This window comes from Takifugu flavidus, chromosome 19 (genome assembly GCF_003711565.1).
Source record: "Takifugu flavidus isolate HTHZ2018 chromosome 19, ASM371156v2, whole genome shotgun sequence".
NCBI lineage: Eukaryota > Metazoa > Chordata > Actinopteri > Tetraodontiformes > Tetraodontidae > Takifugu > Takifugu flavidus.
Window position 1 is genome coordinate 2,991,042 of NC_079538.1, and position 17,383 is coordinate 3,008,424.

At 48.0% G+C, this 17,383-nt stretch overlaps 1 protein-coding gene across 2 annotated transcripts; it reads left to right on the top strand.

Annotated features, from left to right (window-relative positions):
* The first annotated feature begins 484 nt into the window (after positions 1-484).
* On the top strand, positions 485-17,139 carry vta1 (vesicle (multivesicular body) trafficking 1). 2 transcript variants are annotated; one of them, XM_057016876.1, is made up of 8 exons: positions 485-682; positions 7,792-7,886; positions 10,124-10,251; positions 11,755-11,830; positions 12,436-12,550; positions 15,199-15,435; positions 15,594-15,668; positions 16,471-17,139. In XM_057016876.1, the coding sequence occupies exons 1-8, from the start codon at positions 592-594 to the stop codon at positions 16,614-16,616; spliced, it is 963 nt and encodes a 320-aa protein (XP_056872856.1). In that variant the 5' UTR covers positions 485-591; the 3' UTR covers positions 16,617-17,139. The 2 variants fall into 2 exon arrangements, with proteins under 2 accessions (XP_056872856.1, XP_056872855.1); XM_057016875.1 differs by having other exon boundaries at positions 486-682; positions 15,591-15,668.
* The last annotated feature ends 244 nt before the right edge of the window (positions 17,140-17,383 follow it).

Below are 17,383 nucleotides of genomic sequence, written 5' to 3' on the forward strand. Positions count from 1 at the left end.
CGTCTCGTTGTCGGACTCCGCTGCTTTTATTTTGAAGGCTCGGTGCCGGAGCTTCCTGTGTCAGTGGTGTGGAACTCCTCTTACTTGACGAAACCTGATGGCAATGCGTGTCCTGGGAATGTCAGTGTTCGTCTTATTCAAACGTCAGTCACACACACACGCACACGCACGCACACACACACACACACACACACACACACACACACACACACAGTGTGCATGCATACATGCATTCGAGATGAAGCCAATTTACCAAACCAAAGCAAAACTTTAAATTGGAAGGATTTTGTGAAAACAGTTTTGTAATAAAAAGAATAAAAACGTTAAATCAGCTTCTCATTTCTACTGCTACAACAAAAATAAACTTTGCTAATAAATAATGTGCTTGGATTATTTTAAACATAACAACATATGAATATCAATTTCAAAGCTTGATGTAACCACGAGGAAGGGCCGTGACGTCACCCGCACGTATATCCGGCCACCTCTATTGGCTGCTAATGCGGAAGTGGAGAGAAAGACTCGCTAACAACAACAGTGTAGTTTTAGCCGGTGTGTTTTTTGGTTACCTGTAGAATTGTTGAGGCCGACATGTCTTTACCGCCTCAGCTCAAACCCATACAGCACCACCTGCGAACGGCCCAGGAACACGAAACGCGTGACCCGGTGGTCGCGTACTACTGTAAGTATCAATGCTCTTGGCAGTGTTAGCCGCGGCTAGCATGTAGCGTTAGCTTTGTTTACCTGAGCTTGTTAACTTGTGAGTTCAAGTTAAATCGCTCCAGCAGTGAACTGCTTTAGGTTGACACCAGTCAGCCCACTGCTGTTATCTCTCTGTGGTTAGCTCTGGCTACCTTTAGAATACTCAGGAATTTGGTGACTTTAGTTTGGGCACATGTTCACATGTCCTGATGGTTTGCCAGCAGAAGCAGATGTGCTTAAGTAACTTCAGTATCATTGTTACTGGGGTGACACGGTGGTCCAGCCTGTTCTTCAGGATCTTGAAGTCATTGATCAGTCAGACTGACTCAGCCGTGAAGGAATGAGCTCCACCCTGCTGCCCTCTCCCAGCCTCTGATGTCACCGTATCCATGGCTACGTCATAAACCATGACGACACAGCTCACAATATCGGGTAGACTTGGTGATTAGGACTTTGGACCAGGACCAACAGCTGCAAAGAACAATTAATGTTTAATAATTGTGTTGTGTTGATGATGTTTGACACCCTTTGGTGGTTTTGTGTTACCGAGCTAGAAGCTTTGCGGTTTTGCTGTCTTTACTATTTTTAAACTGGTGCTATAATCTTTCATCAAAAACTGTAATAAAAACTGCATGGTACAAGTCAAAGTTGGAAGATGGAGTCTGAAGTCAGACACTTGTCGCCTATAGATGAATAACTATAAAACAGTGGACATTTGTTTGTCACTAAATACCGTAGTAATTAATAACGACCGTCTTGCTTCTCGACTGCAACTGCAAAGCATGATGGGATACATTGCTTAGTTAGGGGCATGGGTTGAAGCACCTTGCAGAGTGCATCATGGGATGCATCGAGTACATTAGAGGTTATAGGAACGCAGTTGTGGATTAAAGAAACAAACCTCTGACAAATTCTGTATCTGTGAAGACACACGGACAGAGATGGGGGACAGATGTCCGGCTGTGGGAGCAGACCAGTGTGTGTGTGTGTGTGGGGGGGGGGACACATGCTAGGACAGGATACAAAATTATTACGACTCCACAATAGTAAAACTGGTTTCATTGTGCTTTCGTGCACTGACCCCACAGAATCTGGCTTTATAAGCCATCTGTTGCCTTTTGCCCGTATTTCCTGGTTTTTCCAGGCATATACATGCAGCCCTGTGTGAATGTGAAGTGGAGCTGTGGGACTTGAGCGCAGCAGGGCGGACGTAGTGACCCAGTTGAGGTCTGACATTGTGGATCCACATAAAGAGACAAACCTGTCAAATCCAACCATCCAACCTGGTTTCAAAGGGACCCGACAGCCGACTGGGACTTTGATTCCAGGCAACGCTGGAAGAAAGGCGGCCACCACATCTCTGCTGACAGCATACGGCCTCACCCGGCTGCTGTCGAGGCCTGTTGTCAACCCTGACGTTAGTGGGTCGTTAGTGGGTTTCTTCTCAGGGAGGAATCCAAGAGCCAGGTCCAGACTCCACACCTGAGTTTTCAGCCAATTCACGAGAGAGGGACCTCAGTCCTTCTAGAGCTTTAGTTCCGGAGTCGTCCGGAGCCGTATTGCTGTGAATAAGAGTGCAGCACATTTGCCCAAACATGTAACACACGCCCCCTTTCTCAGCCAGCAGCATGTCTAAGGCCGTTCTATTCTGCATCGCTACCATAGAGGCTGCTGACAGTTGCTCAGCAGGTCCTTCTACCGCATCCCTGGTCAGATTTGCTAATCTTTGAACATTATATTGCACATAATTTATCCGGTCCACATTCGGTGGCATTGGGAAGAGCATTGCAATGATTGGAAGATTTTCAAACCCAGCCACCACTTGATTAGCTAATTTATACTCCTCTGGAACTCCCCTAGGGACTCTTATTGCATCTATATACGTGGACAGATGAACGCAGATGAGCTCCTCCTCTGTAGGACGTGTCGTCGGCGTTAGGCCTGCTGATGTTGGTCTATTCGTACTCATTGTTTGGTTGCATCAATCCTCCGCAATCTCCCCATATTTCCCCAACTTTCCTGTGAAATTAAAGCAAACATACCGGTTTGGTGCGCCCCTCCGTGGTTTGAAAAGTCCTGCAGTGGATTTGTTGCTAATTGGTGGGTAAATAGTAGCCAATTATGTCCAGTTTATGGGAGTTTTCTCTAGTTAATGCCATCATGCACTGACATCAAAATGCAGAGGAGCCGGCTCGGTGAAAAAATGTGCTCTCCGCTAATTTTATCCTTTGCCTCCCTCACCAACCAATCTAGCCAAATATTGTCAGTCCCCGTTCCCGTGCTCAGTTGTATCATGTCTATTGGTTTTAGAGCCGAATAGTCAAGAGTTCTTACCTGCTGGGAGGAGTTACCCGATAGAGTACTCCTTCTTTTCTGGTATTGTGGTGGTGACATTAAGTGTATTTTGATCAACCCCATTGTGCGAGCATGAGAATTGAATAGGACCAGGTTCATAACGCAAGTAGACATCATACCTTCTCCACGACAGTCGATGACGTCACGTAAATCGAATTGAAAAGAGGTAGAGACCCCCATCGTGTATTTCAATGTGATCGCTGCGGGGCATTCTCGTGGTGCGTCTCGCCTGGCTCGTGGATGACCCCAGAGGTTACTAGCACTTCCCCTGTTGCATGTTGGGGGTTTCTGACCTCGCAGACCCCTTGCTGCTCCCTTTCATGTCTGCGGTTTTCGGTACCTTGGCCCACTGCGAGAGGTGGTACCAAGTGTCGCCCTTCCTTCAAACCGGACAGCTGTGTCAGTGCGCGTTGTCACTCCATGTGGGCCCGTCCACCTCGGTTCCTGCCACTTCCTCTCACGGACCTTCAATGGCAGGTACTCCTCCCCTGTGAGGTCTGGTCTCTCCTGCGGTTCTGGTGGGATCTGGAGGGAAAAACTTGAACACATATAGTTAAGTATTTTAAACAACACCTTGTTTGTTCTTAAAACGAGATCCATTATCGGACTGGATTGTTTTGCCCATTCTGCCTGCGCTTGCGCGTGCCCCCACTCTTGGAGTGTGCGGGGTCTTAAGTCCTCTATTTGTTCAGTCTCCACTGTGTTCACTATGTACATCCCCAGCAGATCCAGTCCTGCTGCCTCTTTTGCAGCGTTATCTGCAGCCGCATTTCCCCTGGAGTGAATGGTCCCATCACACTTTAATTACTGCCTAGTTAGAGGGGATCCGATCCACAGATTTTCATCTATTTCCTCATGTCTAGGTGGGACCCCTGTTACTGTTTGCCATCCGTTTCTCTTCCATGAACCCAGATCTCTATGTACAACGAAATAACCAAAAGCAGAATCAGAATAAGTATTTACCGGTCTGCCTGGCGCCGCTGCCAGTGCCTTTTGCAACGCCACCACCTCCGCTCGCTGTGCGGATGCCGGCTCAACTTTCCCTGAGACCATCTTGATAACGCTCTCGCCTTCTCTCATCACAACTGCAAATCCTGCTCACAATCCCTCGTCCGCTTTGTGACAGCTTCCATCTCTGTACAAGTCTCCGGCACCTTGGATTGGACTTGCTTTTGGGTCCGGCCTTGCTTTCGCCACTTGGGTCAAGAATGATGCTGTAATAACCTGGTACCATCCTTTCCCCCTGTTCAGCAGTGGACGTCAGATGTAGCTTATTTCTAGGAACAAACATCACTTTTTGGCTTTCAAGACATGCTTTCTATTACAGGGGAGCATTAAAATATGGCAGGTGATGGAATATTTAAAAAAAAAACAGTAAAAGTGGTGACGCGGTGACGCTGGTGATTGATCACACACAGCATCGTCGGGGGACCTGTTCCACTGGAACATCAAGAAGGTCAGACTCTTGTTTGTGTTCTCATACTTAGTTCCTTATTAAGACGTGTCCTGGGAAGGGGCGATGAAAGAAACCGAAGATAGCCACAGGCAGGACAGGAAGTAAACACACACATAAACACAAAAGCTCCACAGGAAAACACGCGTTGCTACTGGGCCCTGCTCAGATTTTCCTTCTATAGCTATCAGAGATGATCACAAGGGTCTGACGTGAACGATGTTGTCATGACAGCCTTGCTCACGTACTTGACTACAGCAGCTAAAATATTCAGTTATGATCACCATGTAATGCAACACCACTTCACCACTGACCCACCATTGTTCTGATGACTACATCCGGACCAATCGGTCCAGAACCAAGACAATAGTCTACCACATCCGGACCAATCTGTCCAGAACCAAGACAATAGTCTACCACATCCGGACCAATCTCTCCAGAACCAAGACAATAGCCTACCACATCCGGACCAATCTGTCCAGAACCAAGACAATAGTCTATTACATCCGGACCAATCGGTCCAGAACCAAGACAATAGCCTACCACATCCGGACCAATCTGTCCAGAACCAAGACAATAGCCTACCACATCCGGACCAATCTGTCCAGAACCAAGACAATAGTCTACCACATCCGGACCAATCTGTCCAGAACCAAGACAATAGCCTACCACATCCGGACCAATCTGTCCAGAACCAAGACAATAGCCTACCACATCCGGACCAATCTGTCCAGAACCAAGACAATAGCCTACCACATCCGGACCAATCGTCCAGAACCAAGACAATAGTCTACCACATCCGGACCAATCTGTCCAGAACCAAGACAATAGTCTACCACATCCGGACCAATCTGTCCAGAACCAAGACAATAGCCTACCACATCCGGACCAATCTGTCCAGAACCAAGACAATAGCCTACCACATCCGGACCAATCTGTCCAGAACCAAGACAATAGCCTACCACATCCGGACCAATCTGTCCAGAACCAAGACAATAGTCTACCACATCCGGACCAATCTGTCCAGAACCACGACAAAAGTCTACCACATTCGTCAACTTGTGGTCACTTCTCGGTCATAACGGCCAAACGCCTCTCTTTACTCGTTTTTTCAAATTTAACGATCAACACGGTTCACTTGACATCATTCAGCACTTTCGATTTAACAGGCAGCGCTCCCCTCTTTAGTCAGGCGCGCCTTTTCCGGATGATGCCAAGGACCGGTCGATCTGGACCTTCGACGTGCGCGCCTGTCCTACTCTCCTCTGGAGCAGATCACGTCGGGGTCACCAAATTGTCCGTTACAGACACGCCTGCTGTCGCGCTGTCCCGGGGGCTCCCTCCCCACCCCAGAGTTGTCTCTTTTATTGAAACCGGCATGATTACATGGCAGGAGGCGTTTCTTTAGTTCCATAGTTTGCATCAGCCGAGTCACATTGCCCATATTTGACCATATTGAAGCGGCTCTCGGCCTGCGCACAGGTGCACAGCCGTGAGAACCCTAACCCAAGCAGATATCACACATTATTGTTTTGTCCTCCTCACAAACACGCTCACATACAGTTCCCCCAGTCCACTTTACCCCAGTTAATCCTTCTCACATTATCCATGAAACTCCTCTACTTTTATTAAAATAGCTATAGCATAAAATGCTATTTCACAACAGGAAACATCAAGGCCACTGGAGGTCAGCATCATCATGGGTTTAGACCGTGTCTGTGTGAGTGAGTGTGTACCTGGTGTGTGTACCTCCCAGCAGCAGCTGGCACACACAGAACTTTATTGATCGTTGTTGGATCTTCAGTAGCCACTCTGGGATTTTGGTAAACTGGGGCTCATGTTGAATTAAAACAATTCCAGATTATTCCCTCATGTCGGATGCAGATGAATTTATTAAAACTGAACATACGAGTGGGGATGATGGGGGGGCTCTCTCTGGGAGGTTTTCTCATACACAAGGACTGAGGGTTATTACCCATGATGCCTGGGTGACTGAGACGGTCTGCTGGATTAATGTTTCAGCCCGTGTTCCGTTTCAGACTAAATAACAGGAACGTTTGATTTGGATCTGCTTGTCAACCTTCTATTGGGGGCTGGTGGGGTCGAGCTGTTCGAGGGGTCTGCAGCCTGCAGTACCACTGTTGGACAGAAGGGGGCCCGTGTTGTCCTCTCTGCCCCCAATGCTTGTGTGTTGCAGTTTATTGTGCCAAAAAACACAACCGCTCTTTGTCTGTGGGCTCACTGACCGACTGTTTTACTGGTTTGGCTGCGTACGTGTTCACATGTGTGTGACGCCAAGTTGCCTGTGTTGTGTTGATCGTTTTAGTCGGTCAAACTGTGAGCTGCAAACACTCAGTAAACAGCTTTCGAAACAACCTGGATTTAAATGGAACACAAACCTGTCCCCGGGGTGCCTGCATTACCCGGATCACATTAGTGGAGACGCCCCAGGAAGAGTCACAATCTGCTCCTTTGATAAACTCACCAGGACCTTCCAAACTCAGGGCTTCTCCTCCAATTCTGATTAATAATGCAGACGTGAGTCGCACCTGTAACCTGCTGGTCTGTTGTGTCAGAGTGCTGAAGGAACTAAGTGATCAGTGAGGGATTGTGGGAGTTGGAGTTCATCAGAATCCTGGCTTTTATTACATCTCAGAGACTACCGTATTTTCTGGACTATATGTCGCTCCGGAGTTTAAGTCGCACTAGCCAAAAAATGCATAATAAAGAAGAAAAATAGAAATAGAAGTCGCACTGGACTATAAGTCGCATTTTGGGGGGAAATTTATTTGATAATATCCGAGACCAAGAACATACATTTCATCTTCAAAGGCAATTAGCATGGATTAGCAATAGGGTTATGGTAACGTAACAAATTCAGCTACATGACCCACAACGAACTGAGTACGTGTCTGCTTTGTTAACATAACATATTAACAGTTATTCAGATAACTAGTATAGCATTAAGAACATCCGAGCAAGTTTACCAAACAATCAAGTCTAACTCCACAGACGAAGCACCGCTTCTTCTTCTGCGTCGCTAGAGGAACTCGTTCCTCAGGTACACACGCCTAGAGCGCCTTCCTGTGGTTGTCAGTGTGAAAATAACGAACATGTGAAATTCTGTAATAACGTATTTATTTAAGTCGCTCTGGAGTACAAGTCGCACCCCCTGACAAACTATGAAAAAAAGTGCAACTTATAGTCCGGAAAATACGGTAATTGATGAGGATTTTTGTAGAATGAAGGTGTTAATGTCAAGCTCTGCCCCCCCCCGGCAGGTCGACTCTATGCCATGCAGGCGGGCATGAAGCTGGACAGCAAAAGTCCAGAGTGCCGCAAGTTCTTGGTGAAACTCATGGACCAGCTGGAGTCGGTGAGTGAACGGCAGCCGTGAGGCCGTCTTTGTGTTTCCCACTTCATGACCCTCCTCTGTTTGATGATGATGATGATGATGATGGTCGAACATGTTACACGTTGAGGAGTCGGAGTTTACTGTTTACTGTTTTGATCTGTTATTTCAATCTCGACTGGACAAGCACACCACCCTGTTACACACTGTTACATGACGGGAGCTGCTTGTCAACAGGAGCCAAACTAATGAGCTTTTATGGAGTTGTTATGATGGGGAGGGGGGGGCAGCGTCTCAGTGGGGGTCACATAATGAGCTGGACATCACTGTCCAATCACAGTCCTTCAAAGTGTTCTCAGGTGAAAACAAGCAGGGATGCTTAATGAATTGACCTGAGATCAGTTTGACATGGTGACGACAACACACACACACACACACACACACACACACACACACACAGAGCTGTGGTTTTAACAGTAGCTTCAGGGATCTTCATTACTGTCACACACTCGTATCCGCTGCTTTGAAGTGTGTGTTCCTGTCATTTACACACACACCCCACACACACTCTTCATGTTACTGTTGCTGACTTTTAACCCACATGTTTTTTTGTCTTTGCTAATTTGAAGTCATCAACCCACCGACCAACCAACCGACGTCTAATGAACATAATGAATCTCACTGTTGTGATGATTTCTGGAAATGTTTGCTTTATTTATTCTTTGTTCCTGCAGAATTTATACCGCAGTAAATCTGTGGTTGGGACTATAAACAAGCTTTAGGGGAATTTTCGGACACGTTTCAAGATGTTTTGGGGGAGGGTCACCTTCCTGCGCTGCTGTCTTCATCAGCCCAGGTTGACATGTGAAGGAAAGTATAATATTTAAATGTTTTCACGTGATTAGACGGGAGCTTTTATTCCCCGATGAGACAGAAAAGAGTATTTCTGTTGAACCTTGAGGTTTCCGTCCTGTTTCTTTATGAACTGCTGCTGTGACTCATTTCCACTGATCGAGCGAGTCAGCACACAAACCACAGCAGATTCTCTCTCTCTCCCTGATGACCTGGCTCGTACACATCGTGCATGTTGGACTCATTAATTCTATTTTCCAGCGCTGGCTCTGCTCTCTGAGGCTTCCCTCTCTCTGGGATGGTGGAAAATCTCTGCTTTAAAAGCAGTCGCAGGAGACCAGCAGCTCCACGAGCCGCTGCTCCGCTCAGCTCAGACGTTCTTTAATGAACTGGATTTTTGACATTCCTGTTTTAGCTTCTGTCACAAACCTGCACGCTGTTTCCTGAAGGTCATCTTTTTACCCGCCGTCATCATGTCTCGTTTTGTTGCCATGTGTGTAAGCAGGTTTGGGTTTGAAAATTCAGTTTTTCCAAATCCTTCAAAGGTCGACGTTCAAACTTGAAAACAAGACAACATAAATCAATAAAACCAGTAAATCAAGAAAACAAACATGTACTTCAACATTTCTAAAGTAATAAGCAACAACATCAGCTATAGTTTCTCAGGATCTCATCATGTTTCCATAGTTTGACTTTGGTTAAAATCACTTTTCTTTTGGTTATGTTGAAAGTCATTAAAAGTCATTAAAAGTTTGGGCTTAAGTCAGACGGAGATTCGTTTTGATCCCAGATTCTTTTTATTCCCTCTGTACATGTGATTCTGTGGTTTTACATTACACACACACACACACACACACACACACACCACACACCACACACAGTGAACAGTGTGTCTATTCAGTTTGGTCAGTTTCCACCTGTTGGAGGTAACCACGTGTTTGCTTTAGTGGGTTTTTACCAGAAACCTGAATCCCTGTAATAGACACACACACACACACACACACACACACACACACACACACACACACACACACACACACACACACACACACACACACACACAGAGTTGTCATCTTCGCTGTCGTGGTGAAACCGCCGTCCTGCAGTAAACACAGATGGATGTTGCTTCTTTCCATTGTCTGATAAATGGAGCCAAAATAAGCTGAAATTAGGTTTTTGTCATCCAGATGACCCTCCGCTGACCGGCTGCGGCGGAGTTCAGAAGCTCCGCCCACTCTATTAGAATAGCCAGCATAAAACCTGAAAGTACATTCGATTAACCTTTTACCATTCTCCCCCCAAACAGAGCCAAAGTTTTTATTCTCTTGAACGGGACGTACGGCGACCATCTTTGTCTGACGGCCATATTTAAACATTGTGTTAAAGATTTGGTCACGTTTGCTTTGCAGATGAAGAAAGAGATGTCTGACAACGAGTCCATCACCCAGGAGGTGGTTGGCAACGCCCACATCGAAAACTACGCCATCAAGATGTTTCTGTACGCCGACAACGAGGACCGTTCGGGACGCTTCCACAAGTAAGAGTCTCTGCTCTCTTTATTCTCCTCCATCCGCTCCTGAAGCACCTGATCTGGTCTGTGGTGCTCCTGTACCAACATCTTCTATACATGTTGCTACAGGATCTTCTCTTAGCAACAGGTGATGAGCAACTGTTGCTAAATCTGAGCGACAGAAGCTCTGATGTTCTTTAAAACGTGACAGCGATTAACTTGAGACAGAGACAACGCCACGGTCACGTGTCACACGTCTGTGGAGCCTTTCCAAAGCCGTCTGTGTCACCTCTGTGTGCTTCAGCGTTACCATAGAAGCAGGTTCAGACAGCATGATGGACAGAAGTGGACAGTTGGCTCTCTGACCAAGGTTGCTGTCAGGGTTCTGCTTCTTCTGTCCCATGACTGTGTTACTGAGCCTGAGGTCTGCAGACGTCCTGCTGCCTTTAAACGGACTCATCTGGAAAAGTTGGCAGGTTCCAGGTCAACGTCGGTCCGTGTTTTTCCCGTCTTCAGCAGCTCGGAGCCTCCTCCACAGGCGTCCTCATATCGTCAACATGTGATCCGACCGTATTCTGGAATGTTCCCCCTCTAGACTGGGTGTGGATTTAATCCTGTTGAGGACTTTCGTTTAGTGATCCAGACTTCATTAAGCTGAATGTTTGAGTGTGAACGTCACAGCCAGAGGCACAACACAAAACACATTTTCATGTTTCATGCAGCTGAACTCCTGACTCATCACACCTCAGGAATAAACAGGAGTGAATGTGTCTGTCTGTGTGTGCATGTGTGTGTCTGTGTGTGCATGTGTGTGTCTGTGTGTGCATGAGAGCAAGAAAATAACCAGCCTGAAGATAAACAAATCTGCATTTTTCCAGTAGCTTCATAAAACTGAAAGTAAACAATTAGCATGGCTAAACACCTATAAATACACATTAAATACACACATGCACACAAAGGTACACACAAGTATGCGCAGGTACTTAGAAGTATCCATTTGTACACAGAAGGTCCCATGTGTATACAAGTGCACACACCTACCTAAGTGTGTGTTTGTTGGAATAAGAAACTTCCTCCAACATGTGGAGGCTCCTGCTGACACATTGTGCAACAAGGAGCCTATTCATCATCCTTACGTGTGTGTGTGCGCGCGTGTGTGTGTGTGTGGGTGTGGGTGTGGGTGGGTGTGTGTGTGTGTGTGAGAATCTGGACTGTGTCTTTTGGTTCTCATTTGCGCCCAGGTTTGTTTATTTATTTACTTGTGTAACCTTTATTTATGTTCATTTACACTGACCCTGCCTGGCACAGAGGCATTACAGGTCGTCAGTAAGGACACGGAGACAGTGGGACCCCTACGACGTGTCCTCCGCTCCTGGACACACTAACAGTGACATATGTTGATACTGTTGATTACTGAAGCAGAAAGCAGGACTAACGGCAGTAAGGAGACACTCGTCTGTCAGAGCCAACTAATAACAATGTTTTCCTCTCCTCCTCCTCCTCCTCCTCCTCCCCTTCTTCTCCATCCAGGAACATGATCAAGTCCTTCTACACGGCCAGTCTTCTGATGGATGTGCTGTCAGTGTTTGGAGAGTTATCAGAGGAGGTAAGATCAGCTCTGTCAACACCTCTGACACTGCAGTCAGTCAGTCAGTCGCTCTCTCTCCTGGTGTGTGTGTGTGAGTGTGTGTGAGTGTGTGTGTGTGTGTGTGTGTGGTTGGAAACAACCTCGGCAGTCTTGTCTGGTTCAGACAGAAGATGGAGAAACACTGGTGGACCCGCGCAGCTCAAGGTTCTGCTGAAAACACCAAACTGGTCCGAACAGAGTCGAGTCTTGACCCGACCAAACATCTGCTGCATCATGGCTGATCCACATCCCCTGGAGCCCCGCCCCTTTTCACCTGCTCAACACGTTTATTAGATGCTGTTTCCTGTTTACTTGGTTAACTGGGAGTTCAGTGTGTGTGTTGGGGGGGGTATTATCACCAAAATGTTTCAACCCCAGCTCTAGGGTGAAATTTACATTAGTCCTAACACTGAACTGACCTTTGTCCTGGACAATTAACAGCAGAGTTGAGGAGGGAAATGCTCTCACAGAGACGCCGTTTATCTCAATAAGCTGGAGCTGGTCAATAGTGCTATTGATCAGAGCCCTCAGTGTCGTGTGTGTGTGTGTTAATAAAGTTGTAAAGCCTCTTTTTGTGTCTGCAGAACATCCAGCACAGGAAGTACGCCCGCTGGAAGGCCACCTACATCCACAACTGCCTGAAGAACGGCGAGACGCCGGAGTCCGGGCCCATCGGCATGGAGCTGGACATGGAAGCAGGTGGGGCGCGCTGATACGGCCCCGCTGCCGTCTGCTTCCTCTGTTGCCATGGTTTCTTTGTCCACCTGTAGCTGCCAGTGTGAGAAGTCTGCATTGTTTCTTATCGGCTGTGCTGGTGTCGCAGGAAGAGCTGGAGGAGCGGCGCCAATAATGTTATTGATGTTCGATCGGGTTCAGCTACACCAGGGCAGAACTTTATTGATCAGTAGTTTGAAATGATCTTTCCAATGTCCTCCTCAGCTGGTTGGAGGGAAATGATTGGTGAAGGATTTGGTATTTGAGTCTCCTGGTGGTGGTGTCACCTCTACGTCTCTGACCTTTTCCACATCGCGCAGCTCCCACTTCTCGCCGGCGTCCAGCCATAAAACACTAACCTTTGGAGAAAGAAAGCAGGAGGAAGTTCTTCAGAGCCTGAACGACCCAGATGTTTAAAGTTCAGCCCGAACAGGAAACAACCTTTTTGTTCGGTGTTTCATCCCGGGGTTCAGGGTTTAGCCGCCCGCCGCCAGCTTTTGTGACGGCTGCTGACCTTCTGAGGGCTCGTTTCTGCCCGAGTGGTCCGTAAAGAGCTTCAATCTGGATGATTTCAGAGGGTGAGGCACTTCTTCTGACAGGCGCTTCTTGATTTTGATGTTTGCCTCCCTCCATGATGGCTTTATAATCGTAGGAGTCACTTTTTCTGTTCCCGAGAGGCTGAAGAACAGATCTCCTGATGTGCGGAGCTCTTCCTGCCTGCACTGTTTTGTTGTCTATATTTCTGAGCAATACACAGAGATCTGACACCCATTTTACTGCCTCCTGCGGCTCCCAAGGGCGACGCCTCACGATCTTTGGTGGTTTTACATTTGAGCCTCACCCACCAGAGGGAATCAGCTCAGGTCCGATCATTATCAGAAACAACAACAGATTGATCTGAGGTGATCCTGACGGGTGATCGGCCTAAACTGTATTGATCGTATCTGCTGACGTCCTGGCGTCTGTCAGGACCGGCAGAGCCAGATGGATCTCTATGCTCGCCAAACGCTGTAATAACATCCAGCTGTTGGCCACACCCACTCACACACATCTGGGCGTGTCTTTGACCCAAATGTCACCCAGCGCACGCACGCACGCACAGTGTGACTCTGGCGGTGATGACCTCATCAGGGATTATCCCCATGAATGGAAGGAAGCACCAGCAGATATCGCTCACTCAGCGTGTGTGTGTGTGTGTGTGTGTGTGTGTGTGTGTGTGTGTGTGTGTGTGTGTGGGAGATATTGCAGGTGTTTGTTTTTGGAGGCGTTATCACTCTGGCGGAGAACGTTTCTCTCCGATACGATCGTTGAAGCTCGATTTTGTCACTTGTGTTGACACAACATGATTACTGAAGCTGGAGACAAAGATTGGATTTTCCCACCTCTGTGGCGTCCGCGGCTTTACCGCCACGGTGGACACACAATCGTCCGGCGGCACACTGGTCTGCCGTTAATCTTAATCTGACAGCAGAAAAACCGCCAAACCACTAAGAGAACCTTTGTCGTCCAGCTGATGTTTACATCTGGGCGAGATGTGATTGAATGAAGCCGTGTTCCCTGAACGCATCATCCAAGTAAACCAGACTGGTTTCACACCAGTTAGCTGCGGCAGGTCTGAGGCCAAAGGTCACGTGATACCAGCATTTGTTATTCCGCAGAAGGGAAATTAGACTTGATTCATTACAGTAATGGACCATCCTGCCCTCAGTAGCACTCCCCTCAGGCCTGAAGTCTGGCTTCACTTTTTATTTAGAGTACACACACACACACACACACACACACACACACACACACACACACACAGCAGCGCAGAAAGCTAGACATGGAACATACAGAAGAGCATTGTCTGGCAGCGCTGCGGTCTGATTTTCCATTGGTCAGGAGGAGACGCGTTTAGCGAAAGGAAAGGTGTGGGGGCGGGGCTTAGAGAGGAGAGGGCGAGCCCATCCAGCATCGGTGTTTGATGGCAAGTCAATTGGATCCTCGGACGTATTTCTACAGCGTAAATCAAAGGCGCTAGAGAGGACATCAAAGCAGAATGGACTGTAAATGCTCAGAAACACTAGCAGACTCCAGCTAGAGCTGGTTTGAGCAACTGGGATGTTTTAGTCAGTAAATGTCACCACTGATGTAGCGAACCAACAAAGCTGATGCAATTTATCTTCTCTTTGATAAGATAAGCTCCATATTTGGATGAGACAGGCTGCTGACAGCGGCTCTGGAGCGTGTCGGGTCAGAACCGGCAGACACGTTGTGAGGCGATCCAGGGTAGGAAGACGGCAACGGCCCAGGCAGAACAATGTGTTGGAGCGGGTCGGGGAGCACCGAGTGTTTAACATGTGTCCCAGTCACATGACGTAAGGGGGGAGGAGCCTCCAGTTCAGAACCGAGAACATTCCACCGTCGTCTCAGCAGAACCGTCTTTACATCTGGTTTGAATGTAGAATTCAGCTGTGTGTAACCTGACCCGCTTTTATTCGCTTTCCTCTGAGGTAAACTGTGTTTCTCTGAGATTCTGCTGTTTACTGGTTCCTTTTAGTGCAGGTGGTGCCGGAAGGTCCAGTTTCAGTGCAGGTTCTGGTTGAGTCTGGGTGAGAGTGAAGCTGAGCTGTACCGTCTGAATGTCTGTGCAGATGTGGAGGGAGCTGAAGGTTACTCAGGTCTCGCTCATGGAGGCTCCTTCAGAGCTGGGCCGGACTTGTACACTCACCAGGACCAGGGTCAGAACCCCGCCCCGGGAATCGGCTTCACACCCGGTCCAGAATCAGGACCATCAGGTGCTCCGCCCACTACCAACTTCAACAACATCCACATCCCACCAGGGGCTCACGCGCCGGCCAACACCCCTGCCGAGCTGGCTCCGCCCACAGGTACTGACCCAGGTGGTCCCGATCAATAATCTCTTCAATAGTTAACGTCTGTGTCATTATTAGGTCATGATCAATCAGAATATTTGAGTTCTTCTTCAAATCCGCTTTATATTGATGCTGTGTTGACCTGTGTTCTCTCGGACCTCTGTAACCAGCAGAACCAGTGAAACCAGTGCCTCTGCCCCGCTCGGCGCCCACCGTGGACCCGTCACTGCTCAGCGCTCAGCAGCAGGGTGAGTCTCATCCTGACCTTGGTTCTGACCCGCGAAGAAGCTTCTCCTTCACTAATAAAGTTATGGAGTCGGGGTGTTTGGATAGAAGCGATTTGATTAGCGGAACCAGTCCGTTTGGATCTTCACATCTGCCTCAGGGGGAGCTGCTGAGCAAACGGTTGAAGGACCACAGGTTCTGACCGCGTTTGGTCCTCGGTCCGGCTAATGTGCTGCTCTTACCCCAGCTCCTCCTGGTTCCTGGGGCTCCTGCTCCCCCCTCTCTTCCTGCCTCTCCTCTCAGCTTTGGACATTCTGTCACTTCTGCCTCTGTGGAACCAAACGGGTTTGATAGGGGGTGAAGTCCTGGTGGAGCGAGGAAGACGATGGACCAACACCGAGAAGAAGAGTCGCATCAGTGTTTCATTACTGGCGAAGAACGGACACGGATAAAAAACAGGAAGTGAGAAGTCTTTGGCTTCCTCCAGGAAATGCTTCAGTTGAATGTCAGAGGTCCGTAATGACCTGATGGACAGATAGAAGAACGAGTGGAAAACAGCGGAATGTAAATGAGCCCGGAGGGTTTGACCCACGGCCATCTGAGAAGATGTTGGACTTCCTCCGGGGAGCTGGACGGCTGGACACCACAAACAATGACTCGGCGGTTTAGAGGGATTCTCAACGTAAAGGTGTTGCTGGGGCAGGTCTGGAGAACAGATGTTTGACGTGTCACATGACTTTTTTCCCACCGTGTGACCGTAACCGTGGTGATTTCCCTCTTGGTTCAGATCATTTTGATGACCGTCTTCTTCTGTCCTCGCCGCAGGTGGCGTGCAACTCTCAGCAGAGGACTTCACTAAGGCGCAGAAGTTCTGCAAGTACGCCGGCAGCGCCCTGCAGTACGAAGACGTAGGCACGGCCATCCAGAACCTCCAGAAAGCCCTGAAGCTCCTCACCACCGGCAAAGAATGAAGCCTTTTGTCCCCTGGCCCTTCCCCCTCCTTCCTCCTCAGCACCGACAACAATGGCCGCCTCTGTCCAAGGAACCGGCCAATTCTTCATATTAAAGGAACGCTTCACCACAAGTGACAATCCAGTCATCATCTGCTCGTGTCGACGGAAAGTCCAGGCCGACCTTTCTCTGTTGCTAACACTGCTAACGCCGCTAATGCTGTGCTCTCTGAGGCTACAGTGAAACTTGTTTGAATTCACGTTAAATAAAATTCCTTAAAATCTCTGTGTTGGTCAAAGCCACAAAGTTTTTTTTGAACGTTTTTAAACTTTCCCTGGTGAAAGTTCGTCATCAGAACTTTTGCTCTTTTGAGACGACACTCCGCTGGGGGGTCAACAGGGGGCGCTACTGTATCTCTGGCACGACACGTCACTTTCTTTAGCGGGATTCTTAATTTCTCGTTTCTCACAATTTGTTTCACTGGAAATTTTTAATGCAAATTCTGTCACTGATTAAACAGTTTGAATAAAATATGTGAAATAACATCTGTTTCATCCGTATGTTTTGTTTTTTAAGCTAATGTAAATGACCTGATACACCTGATGTCTGCTAGCGCTGACGTCGTTAGCTGCACCCGAAGCTACATTTTAGCACCTGTTTAAGCTGCTGCCGTGTCATTGTTTCCTCCTGCTGTCTCATCACAGCCGATCTTCACGATGCAAATCCGACCGCTATTCTCGGAACGTCAGTCCATGTTCCTGCTGATAAAGCAAATGAGACGCCCAGC